We start from the raw sequence: 24,863 nt of genomic DNA, 5'->3' as shown, positions 1-24,863 counted from the left end.
CTCAAAGTAGATTTTGTCAATTATTGAGCTGGATTTATGGATGCCATAGTTTATCACATTGATGTATTATTCTGAATCTTTGTTGCTCATTAGAAGTTATTTTCACATAAAGCTGACCTTTGAACAATAGAACTTACATTGAACAATGTAATCATTAAGGATACTGAGCTCTACATACAGTCGAAAATCCACATGCAACTTTTGATTTCCCCAAAATTCCACTGCTAATAGTATACTGTTGCCCAGAAGCCTGACCCTTAACATAAACAATCAATGAACACATATTTTGCATATTCTATGATTTATATGCTGTATTCTTACAATATAATAAGCTAGAGAAAAGAAAACCTTATTAAGATCATACGGGGAAAAAAAAGAAGATCATACGGAAGGGAAAATATTACAGTACTAGACTGTATTTATCAAGGAAAATCCACATGTAAATGGACCCATACAGTTCAAACCCTTGATGTTCAAGGGTCAACTGTACATATTTTGAAATCATCTAAGTTCTTACAACTGTGCAAAGACTGAACAATCACTTCTGCAATGTAGATTTCTAATTAAAGCCTTTATTGACTTTTTTTGAGTTTTTGTGAAATACACAGATTTTTTTTATTTGCTATCAGCTGTAACTGAGTTTGATGATCCCATGCCGTTTTACTACCTATTTTCATTTACTTCTAGAAGACAGCTTGCTCTAAGAGTAATTTTCTGGTACACAAATTCTTACAGTAGTTGGGTTTTTCTTTTAATTCTAAAATGTGATATCAGGATAAACTAGTGTCAAGGAAGTTAACAAGGTTTATGATTTGTTACCAGAACAAAAATAAAATGACACCAGATATAAATACAAATCCATTAGTAGAAACCCCACCCATTTAGCAGCCAGCACACATGCTTCCTCCCTTGCCATCACTGGAATATCTCATATCTGACAAACAAAAGTGTTGTTGGGTTTAGAAACCACTTTTTTTTTTGTTTTACTTAGCTTTACACAGAAAAGGGGAAATTCCAAAGGTTCTATCAATATGGAACCAATGTCTATAGACAATTTTTTTCTGTGAACCTCACAACTAACTACTGAAACCTAATATTAGTAAATATCATTTGAATGAAGGAAAAATATTTTTTCTTTTCCTTTTCCCCTTTTCCTTCATTGCTTTTTCCCCCTTGCCTGCTCACAAGGCATTCAAATAATTAGGTACTAAACCCAGTTGATATACAAGCACGTGTTGGCATAATGTGACTCTGAACTGCATTTGCTCATGCATCCCCTCTATTTTATTCCCAGTAAGAATACTCGGACTTCGGATACCTTGAGCAAGCAACAACAAACCTTGAGAATGCACATTGACATACCCAGGGCTCAGCTTTTGATTGAAGAGAGAGACACAATGGAGACCATAGGTAAGGTACCCTGTTATGGCTTCACACAATGTGGCTGCTACAGCCATGTCCTCTCAGCCCAAACCCCTTTAGACATGGGAACATCTTGAGTGCTACACAAGCAAAGGTAGAAGGTAGATAATTGTTATTGAGGAGAATAATGAATACCAGCAAATGTGGGGTGGGGGGAAAATGAAATTATATGTACCTCCAAGGTCACCTGAGACAGGAGTTCCCCAACTTTGATCCATGCTGGATCTTTTCTGGGGAGATTATTGGTGCCTCTCCAAAGAACAAACACCTGTAATCAAATAAACCTAGAAGGGCCATACACTAAAGCCCCATCTTGGAAATCCACTCAGTGCTTTCTTCTTCAGCTCCAGAAAGGCCTTCATTAAAGCAAACATTTAAACTCTACCTAGCAGTTAACAAACAAGTGTCTTTGCACGGGCTGCCTTTTCTGCATCCCCCAGCATCCTATAGACACCCTGGAATGGGTTCCTTGGCAGTGCTTTGGGAAACACCAAGATCCCTGTTCTACCCAGAGAGCTTTTTGGCTGGTTTATCCAGAATCCCATTGTCTTAATTCCTTTCAGCCCTTTCCATTCAAAATCCACCATTCCACACTGCCTTCTGACACAGGTCTATTTATTCCAGAATCAGATACTTTATATTTCCATTGTGATAATGATCAGAAGAATAGCTAATGTTTACTGAGGGCTCTTTAATGTCACCTACTTTTTAAAGCACATTATGTGCATCATTTCATTCAACCCACCCAAGCAACATAGGAAAAAGATACTACTTTGTAATTGGGGCATTGAGAAGTTACATAGCTTGCAGGTCACATAGACTAGAGCAGAACCAAGGTAGGGCCCCCACCCAGCCACCAGCTTAGTTTCCTGTAACTGTCACCACTTGCTTCCATATCAATAAGCTACTTCCCAGAAGCCCTCACCTTAGAAATACCACTCAGCTTTCCAGTATCCATGGAAACAGAATCTGAGGCAGGTTGCCAATTTGGCCCTTTACAAACTTTGCTCTGCATTTGTTCTGGAAGGTGTTTGCTGGCACTTGGTCCCAGGGCAACCCTATCCTGTGGTTTGGCTAAAACTACCCAACTTCTGGCAACTACACTGGCAACTAGAAACCTCCTGCCAGAAAAAAAGTGGTAAATGGCCAAATTGGCAAAACATCTGCATTGCTCCTTGCCCCCACCCTGCATGATTATGTTCTAATGGAACAGCAGAGACATCTTGACTTAAAGGCTTCAAAGTCCTAAGGCCTGGGATGGTCTTGCTGGATTCAAATTTGGTCCAAGCATAATAGCACTTGGAGAAGGTTGGTCAAGCCCAGTGTGGCCCTCGATCAACCAAATTCGGTTAAATACTACCCGTGTTGTCCGAGGGCTCACTCCTAAAATATACAAGATTTTATTAGCTGGCTCACATCAGGACAAAAACACCATGCTTCATTTTTAATAATCATTATCTTTCAGTAGTATAGCTGGCATCTCTTTTATTAAACTCAATAGGTTGGGCATTAAAACCAAAACTTCCTTTGAAATACTACTTCAAAAATAAAAACATAATTTGCCCTTATAATATAGTTTCAACATTTAGTAAACATTCCTCATCAGGCTTGTTCATCATTGTACCTCCAGTGGTTAAAATAAATAGGTAGTCGTTGTTGACCTAAGACCAGAGAAAGGTCTGCCCATCCTCTGTCCATAGTCACTGCCCTTAGTCAAAGGTGCATCTTATTCTACACAGGATCATCTATCACCAGGAATCGTTTACCTCCTGGTGATGCCTGACAGCTGGTCGATGGCATTTTCTAATTTGGGGGAAGTAGAAATGTGATGCTTTAAAACAATGCAATATGAGAGTGCCATTAGTTTCTAGCCAGAATGAATGATTAAGCTCACAAACTGACAGGCACCTGAAATTTCCCATTAAAAATTTGTGACCTAGCCCCACAGATCGTAGCATAGCCCCAAAGATTATCTGGAGTGCTCTCAGCGGGGCTACATGTTAGAAACCACAACACGTCAGTGTCAGGCTTCGGATACCAGGTCCAATTGTAAGAATCTGTTTCTGCATAAAGGCCGCCCAATCTGGGGGCCAGCGAAGGCTGCGACTGACCCCCAGGCCGAACCCCAGCTCCTGCTGCGGTAGCAACCCGCACTGCATCACACGCTGGGATGCCAGCAGACACCTTGGCAGTCTTTCCTCTATTTCTCTGCCAAGAAATTTTATTCTAACTTCAAGAGGCTTTCCTCTCCTGCCAGAGCCTGAGTAATTGGATTTTGTAAGGTTCATTCTGTTCAGAGCCTTTTTTGGGCACAGAAGTCTAGCTGTGTTGTTTATGACTTTCACATCACCGTTCCGTGTCAAGGCACGCTGTAACGTGGTCCCGGCTGACTGATAAACTCATATGAACAGCATCCCAGGCTGCGGTGCTTGAAAATGTATGAATCTATCCATATATCCTAACGGAAGTTTCCCTTGGAGTAAAAAAGCTCTTAAGGAAGTGTGAAAAGTATCACAACAAAGTAATGAAAACCTTGAGACAACCAAATAATGACACACAGCTCAACCAAGTGCTTCCTTTCCAAGCACTAAAATGCTCTAAATTCATCTGAACCCAGGCTCCTGCTTCTCCAATCTTCAAACGCCAATTGGGCTTGGAAATCTGACAAGTGAGTCATTTTGAAAAATCAATTAAAGGATGTTCTAGAGTAATTAAAGCTCAGAAGAGGTGGGAAGAAAAGGAACGTACCTCAGAACCTTTAAAATAGAAGAATCAATAAACTCTGAAGACCAGCTCCCTCTTCCCCTCCCTTCACCCCAACCCCAAACATTTGCCAAGTTCAGCATGAGAGCCACTCAAGTGTAGACAGCTGTGGCAGAGCTTTTCTAGTACTGCACACCAAGCTTATTTGCAATGACAGCCCCATCGCTGAGTGATGCTGGCATCTCTGGTGACATCTCAGGTGAGCTTTTGACAAACACAGAATTCCCAAACTCTATTATAAACAGGTAGCTGCAACAAGTCTCCCCAAATCAGCATTTGCTTCTTTTTTATGAATTTGTTTTTTTTTTTATTTTTATTTATTTATTCATGAGAATACACAGAGAGGAGAGAGAGAGAGGCAGAGACACAGGCAGAAGGAGAAGCAGGCTCCATGCAGGGAGCCCGATGCAGGACTCAATCCTGGGACCCCAGGATCATGCCCTGAGCCGAAGGCAGATGCTCAACCACTGAGCCACCCAGGCATCCCAGCATTTGCTTCTTGAGAAGACCTCTCTCTGTGGTCACTCTCTTTCATTCATGCTCTGAAAGCCAACCATTAAAGATAATCTACTTTCAGCATCCTACAGTGGTTCTAACACAGTGCTTGAATTTCTAGTTGTTCTTGCTTCTTTAGATGAAGTCGTAATTGTTGTAATCAACAATAACACAGGGACCTAGGGAAGAGAAGGCAAGGGAGCCATTGAAAGCGGGTAAACGTGTCTGGTTGCCTGTGTTCCTACTGTTCTGCAGATGATCGCTCCACGGTCCTGTTAACGGATGCTGACTTTGGGGAGGCAGCAAAACAGAAGTCCCTGACAGTGACACACACGGTACACTACCAGTCGGTGTCACAGGCCACCGGCCCCCTGGTAGATGTTTCGGACGCTCGACCGGGAACAAGTAAGTAGTCAAACAACACAAACTGTGTGGCTGTTATCAATGCTGACAAAACACTGATGCTCTGTCCCCATCAAACAGAAGTGGGGCTCATTGGCCCCGTGCCTAAGGGGCCAATATGATAGGATCTTTCATTGGGACATTGAGTTTTTAGTGTTTGAGCTAAGCTGGTATTAAAATTGTGTCAGTTGAAGCCCTTGGTATTGATTCACTATGAAAGGGCTAGAAATTTCAGGTCAAGGTATTTTTTTTTAATTTGGATGACTCAGGAAAAGAGGAAGGTAATTGACTTTAGTGAGTATCTACTCTGTGCCAGGATTAGGATAAAAAGGTAATGTCATGTATGTTATCTGTAAGGCAACCCTGCCAGATACCTACTTATAATAGGTTTGAAAAGATATGTAGCCTCTACAGGTTAAAAAAAAAATGGGTTCTCAGAGAAGTTAGGTAAACAGCACAAAGTCGCACACACAATGTGTAGTGAAGCCAAGATTTAGTCATAGATCTGTCCATCCTTGGAGCTTATGCTCTTCTCCTGTACACGCTGTTTGAGAAAAATTGTAGTCCTGGCTAATCTGGGGATTATGTGTGATTTGGTTATTAATATCTGCATCCATAATATATGGGAATTAATTACTGCAATGAAATTAAATCCCCTAATATGTATCTAGAGCTTATTAATTAGATATTCTCATTTCTTCATAATTGAAATGGTTTCTAAATCTCTTTAAAGACTGAGAAATTGATGTCCTGATTATTATCTTTTTGGAAGCTTTGATGTCTAGCTTTTAAATCTCTAACCGCTTTGCAAAAATTTACATTCTCGGAGTGTTATAATTAGAAAAATATTACAACGTTAGGAGCTGTTTTTCATAAGTTCTGACTCAAAAGGCACTTGTGAAATGCACCGAGCGTTATGAAGCAAACCAGTTGATTCCTAATAACATTGTCATTTGAGGGAAAATAATTTCAAGTGTTACTGAAATTCATTTGAAAAAAATGTATGCTCAAGAAATCTTTTATTCTCGCTTTTGTGTAACCTCAACCCCTTCCTTCCTTGATGACATTAGCATACACTGAAGATACAAACGAGCCATGAGTGAGAGTTAACTTTTCACAAGGGTGTTGGAGCAAGAGCCTTGCTCTTAGAAACTGCTTCATGGTCCTTGATATTCTCTCTAGCTACTGGTTTCCCCATCATCATCTGCCTGGTTGAGCTTCTGGATACTTCAGGACACTGTATTGATGGGTTTCTAAGCCACTGATTGCTATTCAGTGAAGGAAAGACTGTAGACCCAGGGGGACTGAAATGGATGGATCCTTGACCTCAGAGTTCCTCCCATCACCAGGAAACATGGAAACATTAGCAGGAAAATAAGAAAGAGGCAGAGGACAGATATCCAGGTAGTAGTTCGCAGACTTTCATGTGCATCAGGATCACTCAGGATGTCTGTTCAAAACACCCATCCAGGGTTCCATCCCCAGAGGTTCTGATTCACTTGGCCTAGGGAAGAGCCCCAGGAACCTGCATTGTAAACAAGCATTGTGGGGAATTCTGATGCTGATTGTCTGGAGCCCTCACTGACAAATACTTCCCCAGTTGTTAGGTTTTATGTCCCTGCCCTTTAGTGCAGTGGGACAGGACCTCTCAACCTTGCCACACTCACAGCACATAACTTTTTTCTGCCAAGTAAAACAAGCAAGCATTCCTACCTCCTTTTCAATGTTCAACTGGCAGAGAGATGCAAAAAGGCCAGCCTTAAATAGGGGAGAGGGAATAGTTAGACCAAAGCCCTGGGAACCTCCCAACTGCATGATCACCCCCCGACTCATGGAAGCATTGATTCAATGACATTCAGAATATCAGCAGAGATGTGAATGTCCATCACAAGCATAAACTAGAACCAGCAAGAGGCAAGTGGGAGCAGCAGGTCCATGTCTCTCACACCTGGAATACTGGAAGCATAACTGGGGAAATTTAAGGATTCGTGCTTTCAGACTCAGAAATATTTACTAAGATTTTGCTTTACATATGGCCCAGTGATGGGGGTACATCCTAAGATGCAAAAAGACTTTCATTTCATCTTAGTGCAGGAATCATACAGCAAACAAAGAACTCAAGCATTTTTCTTTATCTAAAAGAACTAGGGAAAAATAGGACACAGTGATGAGATGGTGAGTCAGGGGTCTGAGAGGGATGATGGGAGGGACCCTTCAGATGCCAGTCTGGGGAGACCACCATTGAGGAGAAAACCTGAGTTGTGGTCAGGAGCTGGCCTGCCAGGCCGAGTAAAGAGGAAGGAAAACCTCCTAAGGCCTGTTGAGGCAGAAGCATCACAGAATGCAGTGGGTGACAGGGAAAGGGGGAGGGGGAGAGCCAGAGAAAGAGCTGGCCAACCTCCTGGGCCAGCCTCATGAGTTTGTGCTTCATCCTGAGAATGTTGGGATGCTCCACCAGGGTTCAGCCTGATGATCACATCACACTGAAGCAACCACAGCTTCCAGAACGCAGCTTCTTTCATTTGTGATGAACTTCATCCAACAGTTGTTTACAAACATTAGGCAAATCTACTCAAATACATGCATCAGTCTCTAGTTCCAAAAGAGAGAGAGAGAGAGAGAGAGATTCATTTAGCATCTGCACAACATTCTCTATTAGTAAAAGATCTTTGGGATAATTTTTTCATTATTAAATATTCCTTCTAGAACCACATTATGAGGGACTAAGAAATCTTGTTTTTCATTTAGAAGTAGAAACAATGAACATCTGCCCCCCACCCCAGCAGATGACCCCCCGCAGAAGTCTTTCTGGGAACTTTCCAAAGCCCAACTCTCTGCTTGGGTCCTGCACCCCAGAGTTTATCATTGGTGCACACATGGGGCACCTGTGTCATCTCAGGCCCATGTGGTGGGTTCTCCACACTGTAGCATGGTGCATTTGCAGAGACAGTCTGTTTCCTCAACTGCAAATGGCATTGCTACTCTGTCCTAATGATGCTAGGACCATGTCCTCAGTGTGGGCGCTCTTCAGTTTTAAGAAGAGCATCTATGATATGTTGTTTGCACACTATCATGGCTGCATCACAGAAGCTATGTTTCTAGGCACATTTTTTCTTTGTTTAATTTTCCAGAGTTGCAGCAAAGATTCATTATGAGGATGGGAGAAATACCAATAATTGGCTATTTAGCTCTTCAACCAGAGGAAACAGATGCCTTGGTTGTGTCTACAGCTCTGTTTGCTTCCCTGTCTCTCCTGTGAATTAGGGTACACTTGAAATTGGGGCCTCTGTTGGTGTCTGTGTCTGTATTCCCCAACCCCTGGCTCTAGCCACAGGGTCTGACACACAGTAGGCACTCAGTAAATACACTTAAATATCAATCCACTCCAAGTTCTGAAATCACAGTAAAAGGAGTGGAAAAGAAAGAATGTTTAGCATTTTGGACAGGACTTGGGCAGTCCACTTGGCACCTCTCCTTGTTCTCCATTTTCTGCAACATCTCATAGGCTGGGTGTCTGGATGCCAGCTGATTAGAGGTTTGTAAGTATGTACACGGTCTCTCCCCAGGACACTTTTTGGAGACGTACCAATGAGATTGTCACAGGAGAACTTAAATCAAATTTCTTGTACAAAGGTATGAGGACAAATGAAGCAAACAATGTTAGACTTGACCTGGGTTCTTGGGTTGTATTTACCTGGAAGCCATTCCTTTGTCACCATATACCCACCTGGGCCAAGAGCATTACAAGAGCCCTTGATGAGAGCAGGCTAGACTGGGCATGAATACGATGCACACCTATCCTTACCAGCTCAATTCTTCAGCTCTTTTCTGCAGTGTGGGAACTCTCCAGGATCCAGTTTTATGATATTTAATGGTATTTTTTTGGTATTTAAAAAATACCAAATGGTATATGCTTTACGGTATTTTTTTTCTGACAAATTGTCTAAATTTCTAGCCTTCCTGATCAATCTACTAAATCTCCACAATCCTCTTTCCAATAAGCACAATGTGTTCCAACTCTTACCAGGTGTTTGTCACTCAGGAATTACAGGCCAGGCCCTGAAATCTATTGAGCCCCCCAACATGTCACAACAACCATACAGGTGGGTGAGGTGATAACCCCACTCTCAGAGATGAGGGAAATGGACACGTCTGGTGAGCTCACAGCCAGCAAGTAGCGGAACTGGGTCAAAGGCAGGCAACGTAACTCAACCACTCCATGTTGCTGTTAAGTGGAGATGATGCTTCTTAGAGGACATCTAGGGACGGAGCAGACTTTATATATATAAAGTTCATAACATGGACTGAAAAGTTTATAACATGGACTGACTTTTTTTTGTTGGGACTTTGAAAACAAATTCACATTCCATCACCCAGAATTGTATTCGACATCACACTGCAGGAAAATACCTGATGGAGGCGAGGAGTGTCCTGTGTACAATGAGCCCTTGATAAATGTTTGCTCCTTATGTGATGGGAATGTTCAGGCCCCACAGCATCATCACCACGTGAAGCTAAGGCCACAGCACCTACAAGATAGGACATCGAATGCCAGAGAATAAAAATAGATTAATACCCAGATCACAGTGCACATGACATGTTTTATAACCCTATTAGCCACAAAAATCCTCTCTTATTCTGAGTTCAGGATGATTAAAATAATTTGATTCAATGGGCAGAAAAGCTTAATTTAGGTTCAGACTCGGTGTTGAAAGGCCAAGAGTGATTTGTATCACTTACCTTGTAATTTGTTAGCTGTTTAGCAAGTGTGATGGCTCGTCACTCAGTTGTATATATATCAGAATGTTGGAGAGTCAAATAAAATGCTTTCCATGCAGGGGCAGTAAATCTCAACATTTATTTCCTTAGTAGATTACCTGGTAAGGACTACCAAGGAGGCTACCAATTGGAATCCAAGTCAAGTTTTTATTTTAGCTGCCATCTTAGGAGCTATCATACAGAAGAGTTCAACTCAGGTACAAAACAGCTCCCAAAACCTGATTATTAAAAAAATGTGTCAACCACCCCAATATTCTACCTACCGAGATAATTTTGCCTCTAGGATGCTTGCTTAGAGCAGAACAGAATTGCAGGATGTGGTTCAAGGAAAGTAATATCATGACCTATATTTCTAACATTATCAGGCCACTGGTAAAACTGTCCTCATCTAAAAAAAAGGATAATGAACAAAATTAACTTGAAAAGAGTTCTGGCTTTGAATAGAGGCTGATATGCACAACGTGACCATGAAATTTTCCACATTGGGGTGATCTCAGTGAGAAAGGGGTTACAGCTTTGCCCCACTGTGGGTGGGCAAGTCAGTGGGAGGAAACACAGGGGAGCAGTTGGATATTTGAAGAAATTGTGATCCTTGAAGTGGGAAGATCAAACTGATACCCACCCTCCACCCCTGCCCAAGCATCCATGCCAGGAGTAAATCTGATCCATAGTTGTAGTTGCAAGAAACATAAAGAATAAAAATGAGAACATTGAAGAATTTTTTTAAATAAGAACCCTCAAATCTTATGTAAGGGCAGGGTCATTTTTGGGGGGAAAGTTTCATTAGCATTTAAATAACAAGCTCCAAAAAAAATAATAACAAGCTCCATTTATTGAAGCTCTATTTAGGAAGTCCATCATACCTGGAAGATATTTAGCCTCCTACCTGTGAGAATAGTTTTCTATCTCTTTGAGGACCTCTCTCCTAGCATTTCAGTGGAGAAACACAATTATCATTCACACCTTGCTGTCCAGAGGGGTTGGCACTCGAGCATAACACATTTACATTCTAATTAAGGCCAAAAAAATATATCTTCCGACAAAGTCTGCTGTGGAATTTGCAAGTAGGGATAAAATGTGTCTTAAAAATCAATGCCCCAAAGAATATGCACCAAGATGAAGCATTTTGATGACCCAGGAAATCTTAAAACATATCGATTTGGTTGCCATCTTAATGCTTCTCTCCAGCATTGTAGAATGATGGATTAGGCTCAAAGCCCAATAACTAGAATTTGCAAAGAGGAAAATCCTCCATTTAAAAAGAAACTCATTTCGCCACTTTCAAATGATCCAACCTGGCATTAAAAAGGAGCCAGTGTCGTGGGACACTGTATTAGATACTTAGATATCCAGGGTGGTCAAGTGCTGGGCAATCTCTGAACCAATCCATGGAGTCTTGGGCTCCATTTTTACCACTTATCCTCTCTGAGTTTCCATTGCTTCATCCATAAAGTGACCCTGGGCTATCTGTATTCATCCAGGGGACTATGTGTACCAGAAATTATTGTAGACCCCATGAATGAACCCAAGGATGAACACTCTTGCCCTTACCCTTACCCTTTCCTTAGAGAGACTTCCAGGCCTACAGAAGCACATAAGTAAGTCATTGTCACAATGCCAAGGATTGGCCCTCTCAGTGTTGATCTTTTAATACCGCTTCATTAGTCCTGAGCCATAAATATAGACTGCAGTGTTTAGAAAGGGCCAGGCCACTATGAAATATAACTGCCTAAAATTCCTTTTTGAGAAGCAGAGAATTCAATGGTGGATGAGGCCCATCTAGGACCTTGTGTTGCTTTCAGGCTTGAGCCCGAGAAAAATCACTCCAGGTCACTGAGCCTCTCCCCTATTCCACAGAATTCCAGAAAAGACAGTTTTGTGATCCACTCCAGTGTCCAGCCAAAGAGCTGAACCAAGAACTCTGCCTACCCCATTGACCTGCTGCTTTTGGTTCCAGATTTAGAAAAAAATGAAACCCACCTGGCACCGGCCTCTATGTATGTAAATTTCTGTATTCTTGAGGACAGCAGACATATAAAATCCAGATATCATTAACTGTGTGTGCTCCGCATTGAATGACCTGTGTCTTTGACAAAGTTCAGACAATCCTACTGAAAAGATATGTTACCATATGCAAAGGACTAAGAGAGTCTTTAGACAAAAAAAAAAATCATCCTTCTGGTCTAAGAACATACAATTTAGTTGATGAGTAAAACAGTCATACTCAAGGAAACGAGTAAATACAAAACCACCATAACACTTATTGTTTCCTACAACTGCTATAACAATATACCATAAACTACAGTGGCCTAACAGAATTTTAGTTCTGGGGCCCAGAAGTCCAAATTCAAGATATGAGCAGGGTCACATTCTTTCTGAAACCTGTAGAGAAGGATCCCTCCTCACTTCTTCCTAGTTTCTGGTGGTTGCTGCTGACGATCTTTGACATTCCTGGGCTTACACCTGCAGCACCTCAATCTCTACCTCCATTGGTCCAGGGCTGTCTTCCCTCTGTGTGTCTGTCTCCTGTTCTTATAAGAACACTAGTCACGTTAGATTGAAGGCCACCCTACTCCCATCTGACTTTATCATAACTAATGACATTTGCTGTGACCCTATTTCCAAGTAAGGTCACATTCTGAGGTACTCGGGGTTAGGATGTGGACATATCTTTGGAAGGGACATGATCTAACCCATAATAACACCTTAAGATAGGAGACCTATAAAAAAGAGGCCATGTTAGAGTATATTTGGCCAAGCATGGAAGATGGTGGTTATTCTCTGGAAGCTTAAGTGATATGTGTTGATTCACAGAAACATTTAAGGGCAAACGGCAAGGTTTGAGTCCATAATCCCTGAGTCCAAATCTAATGTTCTTTCTCTCACAGGACTTTTTTTTAAAATTATTTTATTTTATTTATTTATGATAGGCACAGTGAGAGAGAGAGGCAGAGACATAGGCAGAGGGAGAAGCAGGCTCCATGCACTGGGAGCCCGACGTGGGATTCGATCCCGGGTCTCCAGGATCACGCCCTGGGCCAAAGGCAGGCGCTAAACCGCTGCGCCACCCAGGGATCCCTCTCACAGGACTTTTTAAAATGCTTAAGTATCACATAAATATCTCAGGCCATAAGAGGAAGGAAATGAATGCTCTGGATAGGGGCACTCTGGGAAGGCTTCCTGGAAGTATGAGTCCTGCAGGATGGAGTCTTAGGACTGGGTGGAGAGAACCACTCTCAACACTTTGATCATAACTAGCCATACCCCTAGGGACTAAGACAAACATTATTCTTGGCTCTTCACAGATCCTACCACCAGGAGGAATGCAAAGGCAGGACCCACAGCAAGAAATCGGTATGCCAGCCAGTGGACCCTCAACAGACCCCACCCCACCATTTCAGCACACACCCTCACCACAGACTGGAGGCTGCCGACGCCCAGGGCTGCAGGATCAATGGACAAGGAGAGTGACAGCTACAGTGTCAGCCCTTCACAAGACACAGGTAGGGTCTGCACGCCTCCTCCTCAACCCTGGGGACAAGTGTGGCCCACAGATGGGCCTCAGAGGCTTCTACTCATGCTCCTTCAAGGTCACTTTCAAATTTTCAGGCATTTATCTAACAGGTACCAATATGATGATATCCAGGGCCCAATGATTTTTGTAAAGCAGAACTGAAAGGCATCTATTTTGCAGGTGTCCTGAATCTCATACTCATGCTCCTCTCTTGTTTTAGTTCCTACCCCGCTGAGAGAAACACAGATACTTCAAAATTTTTACCCACACGATTGCAGTAGTTCCTGATTATACTCTGAGGGCACATGACCCACTATCATCTCTGGGTTTAAGATGCTACACTTGAAATTTCATGACAAGGTCATAGCACCCTCTATAGGGAGCATAGGCTGATCCTTTTGACAATTAAACAGGAGTTGATTATAAGGTAAGTCATCTAGTCTGTGCCATCAACCACTTAGATTTCATTTCTGAGAGAAGACAGGGCCTATGAATAGCACCAGGTTGCCCCATCCCCCCACCTTAACTTTTGAAAAGAAATTATATCTGAATCTAATAGCTGTAGGAAATTTTAATACTCATTTTCTTTTGTTCTGGATGATATACTTTAAAAATAGTGTTCTAAAGGTGGAGTGTTACCCTGTACATTTATTTTTATGGCTGTTATTTCTCTTAGAAGAGTCTCAGAGTTCCACAGAGGTGATTCAAAACTTTTTAGTGTGTAAAATAGAGATTCCTCTGACCAAGATGCTTCTCCTTTTGTCCTGGCCACTCTCTGGGACCCATAAAGGATGGCAGTCACAAAAAGATAAGTCCGAAGGACCAGGGGCCATTCTTCCTACTGGCCAATTTCATGCAACGTTGCAGCTTCATTTCCAGCCACTGTCACAACCTCATTGCCAAGCTAGGGCTGGAGAAGCTGAATGCAGAGCTCAAATCATTCGTGCCAATTAGAGTCTCTACGGAACAGACTGACTGACAAGTCAGAGCAGGGGGTAGACACTGCTGTCCATTTTCACTGTGTTCCCGATCATTTTAACTAAACACAGACTTCTTCAGCACTGCTGATTTACCAAAGTGTCCCAGGCTGTGAACAATTCAGCTGAAACAAAGTTCCCTGAGCCCACCTTACAGAGGTGCAGAAATAGGGCCCCATAGTGACAAAGGCAGTTCTCAGTCAAAGACCCAGGACCCCTGACGGGTTGCATAAGGATCTGGGAGAGACAGCCACAAGCCAGAGATGGCCATTCTCTGGGTGCATGCCCAAGGCAATCATTTATCCATCTTGTTCTCTTTCACACTGCAGATCGAGCGCGAAGCAGCATGGTCTCCACAGAAAGTGCCTCCTCCACTTACGAAGAACTGGCCAGGGCCTACGAGCACGCCAAGATGGAAGAGCAGCTGAGGCACGCCAAGTTCACCATCACAGAGTGCTTCATATCAGACACATCATCTGAACAGTTGACGGCAGGGACAAACGAGTACACAGACAGTCTGACCTCCAGCACCCCTTCAGAATCGGGGATCTGCAGGTTCACTGCATCTCCCCCCAAACCTCAGGATGGAGGTCGAGTGATGAACATGGCGGTTCCAAAGGCACACCGGCCAGGTGAGGAAAGCAATGCTTGGGCCACTGTTTAGGAGACTCGTCTTCCTGAGGCACACCCGTGCCCTAAGAAAGCCCATCCTGGTGTTTGGACTCGGTGCTCTGTTTACAGGTTGCTGTGTAATGAACCACTCTGGAGCTTATTGGTTTCCAACAGTGACAATCACTTAACTTATTTACAAATCTGAAATCTAGTCAAGGCTTAGTGAGGACAGCTCCTCTCTTCTCCAGCTGGGTCAGCTGAGGAGGCTCCCTTAGGTCTGGAGGAGCCTTCCCAGATGGCTCCCTCACCTGGCAGCTTGGCACTGGCCATGTCCTTCCCTGGGGTGGGTTTCTCCACCAGGTTCTTGGGCTTCTTCATATCATGGCAGTTTGGTTCTAAGCAAGCTTCCCAGCAGGCAAACAGAAATATCTGGTCTATTAAGAGTGGGCCTGGAAAGTGACACATCGCTTACTATATTCTGTTGTGCAATCGTCAAAGAGCCCAAGGAGCTCAGATTGGAGATGGAGACCCCAACACATGAGGAGAGGAGGCTCAAAGACAGGGGGCTTATGTTTTAAAGCTGCTGTACCGAGGGTTTTCCAAAGGAGAGAAGTCTTACTGGTGGGCCAGTGCTTGGACCTTGGTTTCATTGAGCTACCCAAAGTGACAATGACTGGCTTGGGTTTGGTCAGCCACTGGTTTGGGCTTTGCCTTGAGCGTGTGAGAGTGGACTGGGTGTGTGGATGGCAGCTCTGGGTTTTAAGGCCTCAGGGCCTGGCAGATGGCATGCATTAGTGAAGAGGTTGCAGAGCAGGGAGATGATGCAGGATGAACAATTTAAGGGTTCAAAGACTATCTAGAGGGGAGAGACGCCAGCATGTTCCCACCAACTAATCCCAAGTGGAAATGGGGGGCCAGTATGAGCGACTTTCAAGAGAAGCCAGAAATCTTGGTTTTCTATGAAGACTCACAGTTTTCAAGTGTTGGGTCAGATATTTGCAAACCACTGTACAGGGCAAACAAACACTCTATATACTGAATCCGGCCGTGGCGACGAGTGGTACTTCTCATGTGAAGAATCACTTCTTCTTCTTCTTCTTCACCCTTAAATAGCTGCCTGTAGACTTTCCTTTGCGGACCAGCCCCTCCATTCTTGTCGAATCCAGTTTTATTTCCTTTTTTCCCATTTTCCGAACCAGTATACTAGCCCTATTTCAAAAATTTATCTTCACTGTTAAATTACTGCAATTCCCTTGGGTTTTATGGCGTATAGCCCAGCTGAAATGAGCCTTATAAATGCATAAAAATATATAAAATAAGAATTGTCTATCCAGCAACTAATCTTCCAAACTGAGTCAAGACTCATGCCAGCATACAATAAAGAATGATGGCTTCATTTATTTTCATTCTGTCTACCTCCTCGGGGAGAAGATGAGCTGTTATTTGTGGGTGTTTTTATTTCAAGCATTTCTTGTTGGCATTTATTTGCAAAGCGAATGCAGAAAAACATAGGATCAAAACATAAGCTCTTTGTGGCTGTTAAGCCTGAGAGGGAGGAAGATGGGAAAGGAGAAAATGTGCCTCTGGGCATGTTGTTTAACCTTGCTGAAGCCTTCAGGTGCCCCATCTTTGAAATGGACGTGACATTGGTATAAGATGTGTGTAGCATAATTTGGGTGAAGTGGTTAGCAGTTGCTTCTGTCATTGCCTTGTTGACGCTGTTGTTGGGATTCTCATAGTGACTCCAATGTGGTCTCCAGATGAGCGCTGGCTCCTCTCCTTCCCTCTTTTATTTCCCTTCAGTGGCCATGGACCCCCCCCCCCCCCAGGAAGCATCTGCCTCTTTGCATATCACCTAGTTAAGTACGCCATGCTTCCATTGGCAACCATCTTCCCTTGCATACAGGAGTTCCTGGTGAAGTAATGGTCCTATTTATGCAAGCTTTGAATTAATTAAAGGCTTGAGTTTCTTTCTGATGTCTTGTTGTTCCTATTGTTAGGCTCGTATTAAAAAAAAAGTTTGAACTTTTGTTATGACATCGTTGACATCGTTGCCTGCATCCATCAGAACAACTGAAAGATCACAACTAAGTGAAGTAGTATAGTCTTAACATGCTATTAAGACTAAAATGATTTAAAAAAAAAGACTAAAATGATTTTATGACTTTAAGTATGAGTAACTTTTTAAATCAACACAAGTCCTAATGCATATAAACTTTGTTTTGTCCACCCTGGATGGCTGCATTATTATTATTGAATATTTGATATGCTTTTAGGAAAACCTTTCTCTTGTCCCTTTATAATGAAACTAAATTCAAGACCAGGCACAAAAACCAAGGTGACAATTTAGTATTTTGCTGACTGGAGGCTGCGTCAAAATCATCAGTTCCTGGGGCTGTGCCTTCAAACCTCATTCTTACCTGTGTCGCGTAGCTCTAGAGGGTGTCGGTCAATCAATGTGTGTCTCCATGAAGTCTTCCAAGTCTCTGTACATATTTCTCCTTACTATCGGGTCTTCTTGTTTGATGGTCTTTCCTCCACTTGTGATCCAAACCTTTTAAACACTCCATAGATCAAGTCAGGATCCAGTTAAACCAACTAGGCCAGATCCTGGCTCCAGGAAGATAGAAAATATGTCTTCATTGCCTTCATACTTCTCTCCTAGTGTCTAACAGATAACTGGCAGCACAGTAAGTGCTCAAGAAATATTTTAAATGATTTAGTGAATGAATATATGCTCCTACCATTGTGTCTGACAAATATAGTAGGTGCTTAATAAATATATTGAATGAATGTACATATCATAGCTGTGATAATGATAAGACTGACCAATTGGTTAAAATATTACTATTATTAGAAGTTGTCAGTAAAACATAAGAGAACACTTAAGTCTACCCCATCTTCCAGCAGTGATTCATTTTCTATTCTTGCTCTCAACAAATCAAAAAGCAATCTCTTCCACAGATAAAGGGGAGCTCCTCATGAACTGTAATGGCTCGCACGTAAGGCAAACATCAGAATCTCGCTTTAGATGTTTAATAATACTTGACTTTTGAATGTACTGAATTTTTAGGGCTTTTTGATTTTAAATAAAATGCCAGTTGTGCTATGGTTTTATTTTCTCCAATAAGGGATATTTATTTCCATCTTTAGAAACAAATGACAAACCAAACAAATAAAACTCTATCTTCCTCTGAGAAATAGAGGGAAGATTTAACAACTTCTTTCCCTCTTGGTCAAAGCAATTTCCAATACTTTGATTACAAAACCTGTTCTTGGATTCAGGTAGCATTCTGAACTGATTTTTAACCTTCTCGGACTGTTGCTCCTCCTTTATTCATGAGTTTATCCTATGCAATCAAGAAATGCTTTCGCACAAAGCTACTTAAAACTTCACATATGCAGCCTAGTGCATCCTGGCCCCATGAAGAGTAGGAGAAGGGTCAGCCCCTTTAGATTCCTGCACTCACACTCTGGGACACCAGCCTTAAATACACACACATCAGCCCGTCTCGTGATGAACACACTTGAAGTTTTCCAGCTGGCAATGGTCACTGCCTACTGTCATCTTGTTGGTTCTCTGAACAATCAGCTACATAAAGCAGTTTTTGGCTTTCGGATCCATTCATGCCATCCCTCGTGCCCTCCTGGATGTGAGCATTTAACCAAAGAGAAGAGCGTGGAGTGAGAGGTGCTTACCTGAAGGACCTGCTGACCTCTGCTCTGGTGGTGCCCTCAAGTGAAGTCTGTTCTTCCTGTTCTCAGCTATCACTCTGAACATACTGCTTCCCCTGAAGCCCATGTGGTTTTCATGCTGGCTCTTGAATCAGAATTAGACTCTGGAGGTTTTCACTGTCCAGAATCCCCCTCCACAGCTGTGTTCTACTTGCATCTCCCTCACCACCTGAGGACATGAGTTCTGTTCCCAGCAGGTCACCTGACATAGACTCTCTCCTCCTGACCCAAGGCACCACACTTGGTTTCTCTCAAGCAGTTCTGTGTCCTTCTTCCCCTCACTTCTTAGGGTCAGTGATGGGGGCCACATGCCTCAGGTTTGCATCCTTCTCCTCTTTTTTGCACTCATTACAATTAGATTTTGAAATTTCTATCATGAGTGTTATTCTAAGAGCTATAGAAAGTGTCTCCTTTGAAGCACAAGTATCTTTGATACTTCCTTATGCACAAGAACATGTGTACACCATGCACACGCACACACACATGCACACTGAGTTTCTCTGGCCTCCATCCTTTTAGAGATGCTCCTGATTCTTCCCTCCCAGCCTCCCAGCCTCCCAGCCTCCCAGCTTGCTTTCTAATATCAGCATGTCTTTTTTGAGATCCCACTCCCATTGTATCTCACAGCTAGAGATACAATGGTAGATGAGACCCACAAAGACCCCATCTTAAGGGAGTTTATATTCCTGATGGGAGAAAATAAGCAAATAACACAGTTTCAGATTATGGTAAGTTCTGGGAAGAGAAGTAATTGGAGAAGGTGATCAAGTCTGGCAGAGATTGGGAGTTGGGGAGAATGGTCAAGGAAAGCCTCTTGAAGCAGTGAGATGTGGGCTGAGATCTAAGAGGTAGATGGGGCAGAAAGCCTGGTAGACATCCTAAAGGCACAGTGGTGTGGGGAGAGGGGAGAGCAAAGTCAGGAGATTGGAATCAGCCTCACATTCACCACATGGAGCAAGAGCTCACTCTGAACTGACTAACTTTCAAATATTCCCATAGTAATTAAAGTTAGAGAGGTACCTGGGTGGCTCAGTGGATTAAGCATCTGCCTTCAGCTCAGGTCATGATCCCAGGGTCCTGGGATGGAGCCCTGTGTTAGATTCCCTGCTCAGTGAGGAGTCTGCTCTTCCCTCTCCCTCTGCCTCACCCCTGCCCACTCATGCACACTTGCTCTCTCTCTCTCTCTCAAATAAATGAATGAAATCTTTGGGAAAAATCAATAAATAAAGTTTGAAGGACCCAGAGGCCATTAACAGCACCTCCACATATTGCTATGCACCTGCCCTGAGTAAACCTAAAGATTTCACCATGCTTGTCCTGGCTCACTGCTCGGAAACTGATCTCTTTGACATACATTTGTGATTTCATCTTCTTAAAGACCGTCTTGTTATTTTATCTGATCTCTCTAGGACACATGAAGTGGATGGTAGGACTTATTACAAAGAGTCCCAAACTTGGAATTCAAAGCCCACTTGACTTTTGCACCAACTTCCTCTCCTTTCTGTCTCTGACAGTGACTTTCTGTCATTGATTCCAGGTGCCTGAGTCTTCTTACCTTTCCAAGTGTTCTTAAGGATTTTTCAAAGATGCTGCTGTTATGTGTGTCCCCCAATTCCTAAGTGCATTCTTTTGCTCTGACTGCCTTTTCTCTGACTCCTATCCCCTTAACTCACTGTTTTCCTTGGTTGGCTTATTGGACTTCAGCTTTAGTTGCTGGGGAGCTCATGGGTGGTACAAGGTAGGGAAGAGGTCTGTGCCTGATAACTTGTAAGGGAGCAGTAGGAAGCCCACCTGTGTCCTGTTGAGTGGCCAGAAGGAAGTTTCTAGATTCCAGTGCAAAGGGTGATGAGCAAAAAGGCTCATCATAGTGAAAGTTCACTGCATCTCCAGAAAGACCCTGTGAAAACACAAATCTATTGCACTCACTTATTTAACCCATAGTTATTGAATATCTTCTCTGTAAAAAAAAAAAAAATACCAGGTATTATCCTAAGACTTAAAACTGTTAATATATTAAACCAACACTTCCCATAGGCTCCTTAATTCATCAGAATACCATGTAGTATCATAAACGGCACTAAAGACACAAGACAGATAAATGAGGAAATCCAGGAAACAAGGCAAAAAAAAAAAATCCAGCTCTGGAAGACAGAGACCTCCCCAACACACACACAAACCCCAGTAAGATGTCATGAAGCCATGACCAACCCGACGGTGCTAGGAATATGCAAAAAGGTAAAAAGACAGCAAAGACCATCATATTTCAATGGGGTCCTGTGTGAACACAGCTGGCACCAACTTCTAATGCATCCTATATCCCAAACTGGGAACCAACAAACTTTAAATTCAAGTGGTGTAGTTGACGCTCTCATGTTGAAATCCCTTGTGAAGATGCCCACTGCTCAGGATAGAGACTCATAGGGCTTCAAGAAGCCAGCCCTGTCTCCTTACTGGTCATGACCCTTGCTCTCTGGGTTCCTAAAGTCCACAAATGTATATTCCTTCTGCCTAGAATCTTCTCGTTTCCAGATTAACTAAGTCCTTCTACGAGATGAGTCAAGATGCACAGGGTTGTTGAGAAAGGTCTGCCAGCCCCACAAGGGAACAGGTACAGGCACCCAACCACACTTCCTCCTCAGTGGTCCCCAGTGTGTGTGTCCTTGTCAGTCTTATGTGGGAGCTGGAGGTTCTTTGAGCCTCATGGACCTTTCCTCACTGAGTGCTCCAAATGCCTTGCCAAGTGATTCCACCCTGGCCTAAGTGCTGGGTTTTCCAATCCTGTTTCTCACACAGAACTATTTTATTTCAGAAGAATTGTGAGCAGCAACAAACTCAAAGCCCCACTTCATACCTCAGTGTAGTTGCTAAAGTTCACCAGTGAGTAGGAGGATGACAATATTGATGCGCTCTTAAAAATGCATGAAGCCTCCTAAGTACAAGCCAAGAATGGTAATAGAATCCGCATACACAGACCTCTGGTATCAATCTCACATTATTTATTTAGGGGTTTTCCTGGTGGCCATTTGGGAGTGAAGATTCATTTACCAAAAGAGGTTCATTTACAAGGTTTCATTACCTTGCTTCAGCATTAATATTAAACTAAAAAAGTGTTAGATCTCATTTGCCTCCAGAATGGGCAGACTCTATACTCTCGCTTTGTAACTAGCTCTTTGATGCTGTAACCATCATTACAAGTCTGATCTGTGTGGTTCTTATTGAAATTGCTAGAAGTCAAGGTAAGCATCCTTTGCTTCTTACCTTTGCATCAATACCCAGCTCCATCCAAGCATAGATGTGAAGCCTTATTAGAAATTGATGAAAGTTCCTTTTTATATGGCCCCAGAGGAGAGCTAATCCCCAGGGACTCTGATTAGCTTTCTCTCCAGGACTTTGTTGTGAAAGCATATGCACGGTTTCACAGGTGCTAATGAAGTATTACATAAGAGGGGGAAGAAGGCTATTACAATATGCCTCAGAATTTTAGGCTCCTAAAAATGCATTCGTTTCATACTTATCCTCAAATTCCTAATACATTGTGCTCCTCCAGTTTTCACAGGTGAGATGGTAAAGAGCATAAGAAAGACTCTTTCAAACTTGAAGATGCCCTTAGAAATAACCTTGCCCCCTTCACTTGATAAAGATGCAAAATTTGAAGGGGTCACAGAACCATTTAGAGGTAAAAGCAGAATTTTTTCAGGAAGCCTAGAAGACTCTAACTCATGCTCTTACCCCATCCTAAGCTCCAACCTCATCAGACCAACTTGGAAGAAGACCTTATGACCACTGCTCCATGGGATACATCTTTCACATTCTCCCAGGATCTGAGGTCATAACTCCTGGTGGACTAGAAGAAGCTGGGCAATAGTTTCTTGTTCCTTAAAGTAGAATAAAGGCCCACTTGGAATAGTGAACATTGGCCCCTTTAAGCTATGGTTTCTCAGTAGCAACACAATGAGCATTGAAGGATTGGAGGCAGGGGAGGAGGGTCTGTGGGGTTCTGTGTTTAATAGGATGTTGGGCAGCATCCTTAGCCTGTGTCCAGTAAAGGCTACTGGTGGCTACTGAGCAGCTACCCTCCAACTGTAACACCTGAATAGTCTTTAGACATTGACACATGCCTCCTGGGGGCGGAATCACTCTTTGCTGAGAACTACTGCTAAACTCTAGATGCTTCCTCCCCAAGGGTGTGCACACCAAATGGCAGGAAGCATCGTCTGAGAATAGATTCATGGATGCACATCTATTATAGATTTTCTGAATGGATGCATTCTTGCTCTTCTTTAATATCGATTTTTGCCATCCTTCTTCGAGCCTAAAGTGCATTCAAACTTTGTGTGCTTCTGAGTATACTGAGAAAGTTCGGGAAACTTTGCTTTCCTAATAGGAAGGTGCATCTCCTGCAGGAGGTGCTCTTACTAGAGCAGTTTTGACACAGTTGGGCCAACCATGGCTTGCAGGTCCCTGTTGGTGAGGATGGCAAGCTTTGAGCACCCACCTGCTGGTGGATGTCTGCTGGTGGATCAGGGAGTCTGGGGGCGAGGAATTGTGAGGGCACCAGTGAGCAAGGTGGTTAGGGACAGATGGAGAAACTGATGACACTTGTTTAGTGTGAACTTTCAGAGATACTAGGGGCACCAAAGTCCCAGGGGCGGTGACAGGAAAATAAGGAATGGGCCGTGATTTCAATAATATTGAATAATGACCTTCCATGGTGCCTCCAGGTGGGAGTCACAGGGGAGGGCCAGCCTGTGATCTGGGGGCTGCAGGCTGAGGAGGCAAAGAGGGAGAAATACTCAGGACTCAGAGACCACGGGGGTGGTAGCCAGGTAAGGGGACAGGGCCATATCCTTACTCATGATCCACACCCTGGGGGTCCCGTGGCAGTATCCTCCCCACACTCCTCTGCTGAGTCCTATCTGCTTTTCTCTCTTTATGACTCTTTGTTTCCCATTTTCATGGGAGATTTCCTCCCTCTTTCAACCTCGCCCCCAGTCCTATGTCTTGTGTTGCTTCCCTCCGCTTCCCCGTGTAGGTGTTTCCATCTCTCTCATCTCCCCTCTGTCTCTGTCTCTCCATCATACTCTGTCTCTCTCTCTGTCTCATCTCTGTCTCTTTCTGTGTCTCTCAGATCTGTCTCTCATCTCTCTATCCCTCTCTGTTTCTCTCTCTCTCATCTCTTTATCTCTGTTTCCCTCCATCTCTCTCATCTCTGTCTCTCCCATTTCTGTCTTTGTGTGTGTCTCACAGCTGTCTCTTTCAGTCTCTGTCTTTATCTCTTTCTCTGTCTCTCTGTCTCTCCATCTCTCTATGTCTTTCCACCTCTCCCCATTTCTCTCTGTCTCTGACATCTCTTTCTCTGTCTCTGTGTCTCTCTCTGTCTCTCTAATCTCTCTTGTCTCCCTGTCCATCTCTCTGCCCTTCTCAGCCCCATTCCCACTCGCCCCTCCCTGACCACCCATCTCAGCCCCTCTGCCTCGGGTTTAGTCCAGCACCTCAGCCCCTAAGCTCAGCTTCTCAGAGCCCCTTCTTCCTGTGGGTGTCTCAGCCCCTCCACCCTCGCCCTCACCCCATGTTTCTGACTCAAGGCCTCAGGGGCAGAGCACAGCGGGTGACTGTTCATGACACACAATTGTGTGAATAAGCACCACAAGAATCAGCAAGTGGAGTGTGCCCCTAAGGCCTATCAGGACTCTTAGCCCCTTGTCACCATGTTTCACTCATGCTGGATTTGGGAAAGTAGCTAATGGGTTTAGCTAACTAGGAAAGTGCTAGAAATGTGAGAAATAAGGTAAGCAGAGCAAAAGGAAGGCATGGAAGGGAGTCCCCAGATCCTTTCCCTTCCAGCATCTGAATGTGAGCCCAGGTCCTCCTGACACCTGTGCCTTTCTCCTGCGCACCTTGTCTTCTCCTTGTGGGGTCTGCTTCTCCCCCAACCTGTGGGTTTTCCTTCCGTCTGTCTTTGTGTCACACACACACACACATAAATGTACACACATACACATAAACACATATACACAAACACATGTGCACATGCACACACACATATACACACATGAACAAATATAAATATATGTGCACACACAGACATTTACACGCACATATGCACAAATACATGTGCACACATGCACACAGACACACATACACACATGAACAAATACACATAC

The 24,863-nt window shown here is 43.3% G+C and overlaps 1 protein-coding gene and 1 long non-coding RNA gene across 2 annotated transcripts in view; one reads left to right on the top strand and one right to left on the bottom strand.

Annotated features, from left to right (window-relative positions):
• The window catches only part of DSCAM (DS cell adhesion molecule), a 732,791-nt gene that overhangs the window by 703,520 nt on the left and 4,408 nt on the right, over window positions 1-24,863 (top strand). Inside the window, exons 29-32 of the mRNA XM_072807037.1 lie at window positions 1,295-1,410; window positions 4,936-5,085; window positions 13,167-13,364; window positions 14,682-14,984. Coding sequence (XP_072663138.1) covers window positions 1,295-1,410; window positions 4,936-5,085; window positions 13,167-13,364; window positions 14,682-14,984 — 767 coding nt within the window. The remainder of the gene's footprint in view (window positions 1-1,294; window positions 1,411-4,935; window positions 5,086-13,166; window positions 13,365-14,681; window positions 14,985-24,863) is intronic.
• LOC140621704 (uncharacterized) lies at window positions 7,200-13,422 on the bottom strand. The gene is made up of 3 exons (XR_012021474.1): window positions 10,125-13,422; window positions 9,493-9,611; window positions 7,200-7,674 (listed from the first exon to the last, which is right to left on the bottom strand). It is a non-coding gene; the product is annotated as an uncharacterized lncRNA (long non-coding RNA).

Source organism: Canis lupus, chromosome 30, assembly GCF_048164855.1.
Source record: "Canis lupus baileyi chromosome 30, mCanLup2.hap1, whole genome shotgun sequence".
NCBI classification, from domain to species: Eukaryota; Metazoa; Chordata; class Mammalia; order Carnivora; family Canidae; genus Canis; species Canis lupus.
The sequence above is the reverse complement of the archived record's forward strand: the minus strand, read 5'-3'. Positions and strand labels throughout refer to the sequence as shown.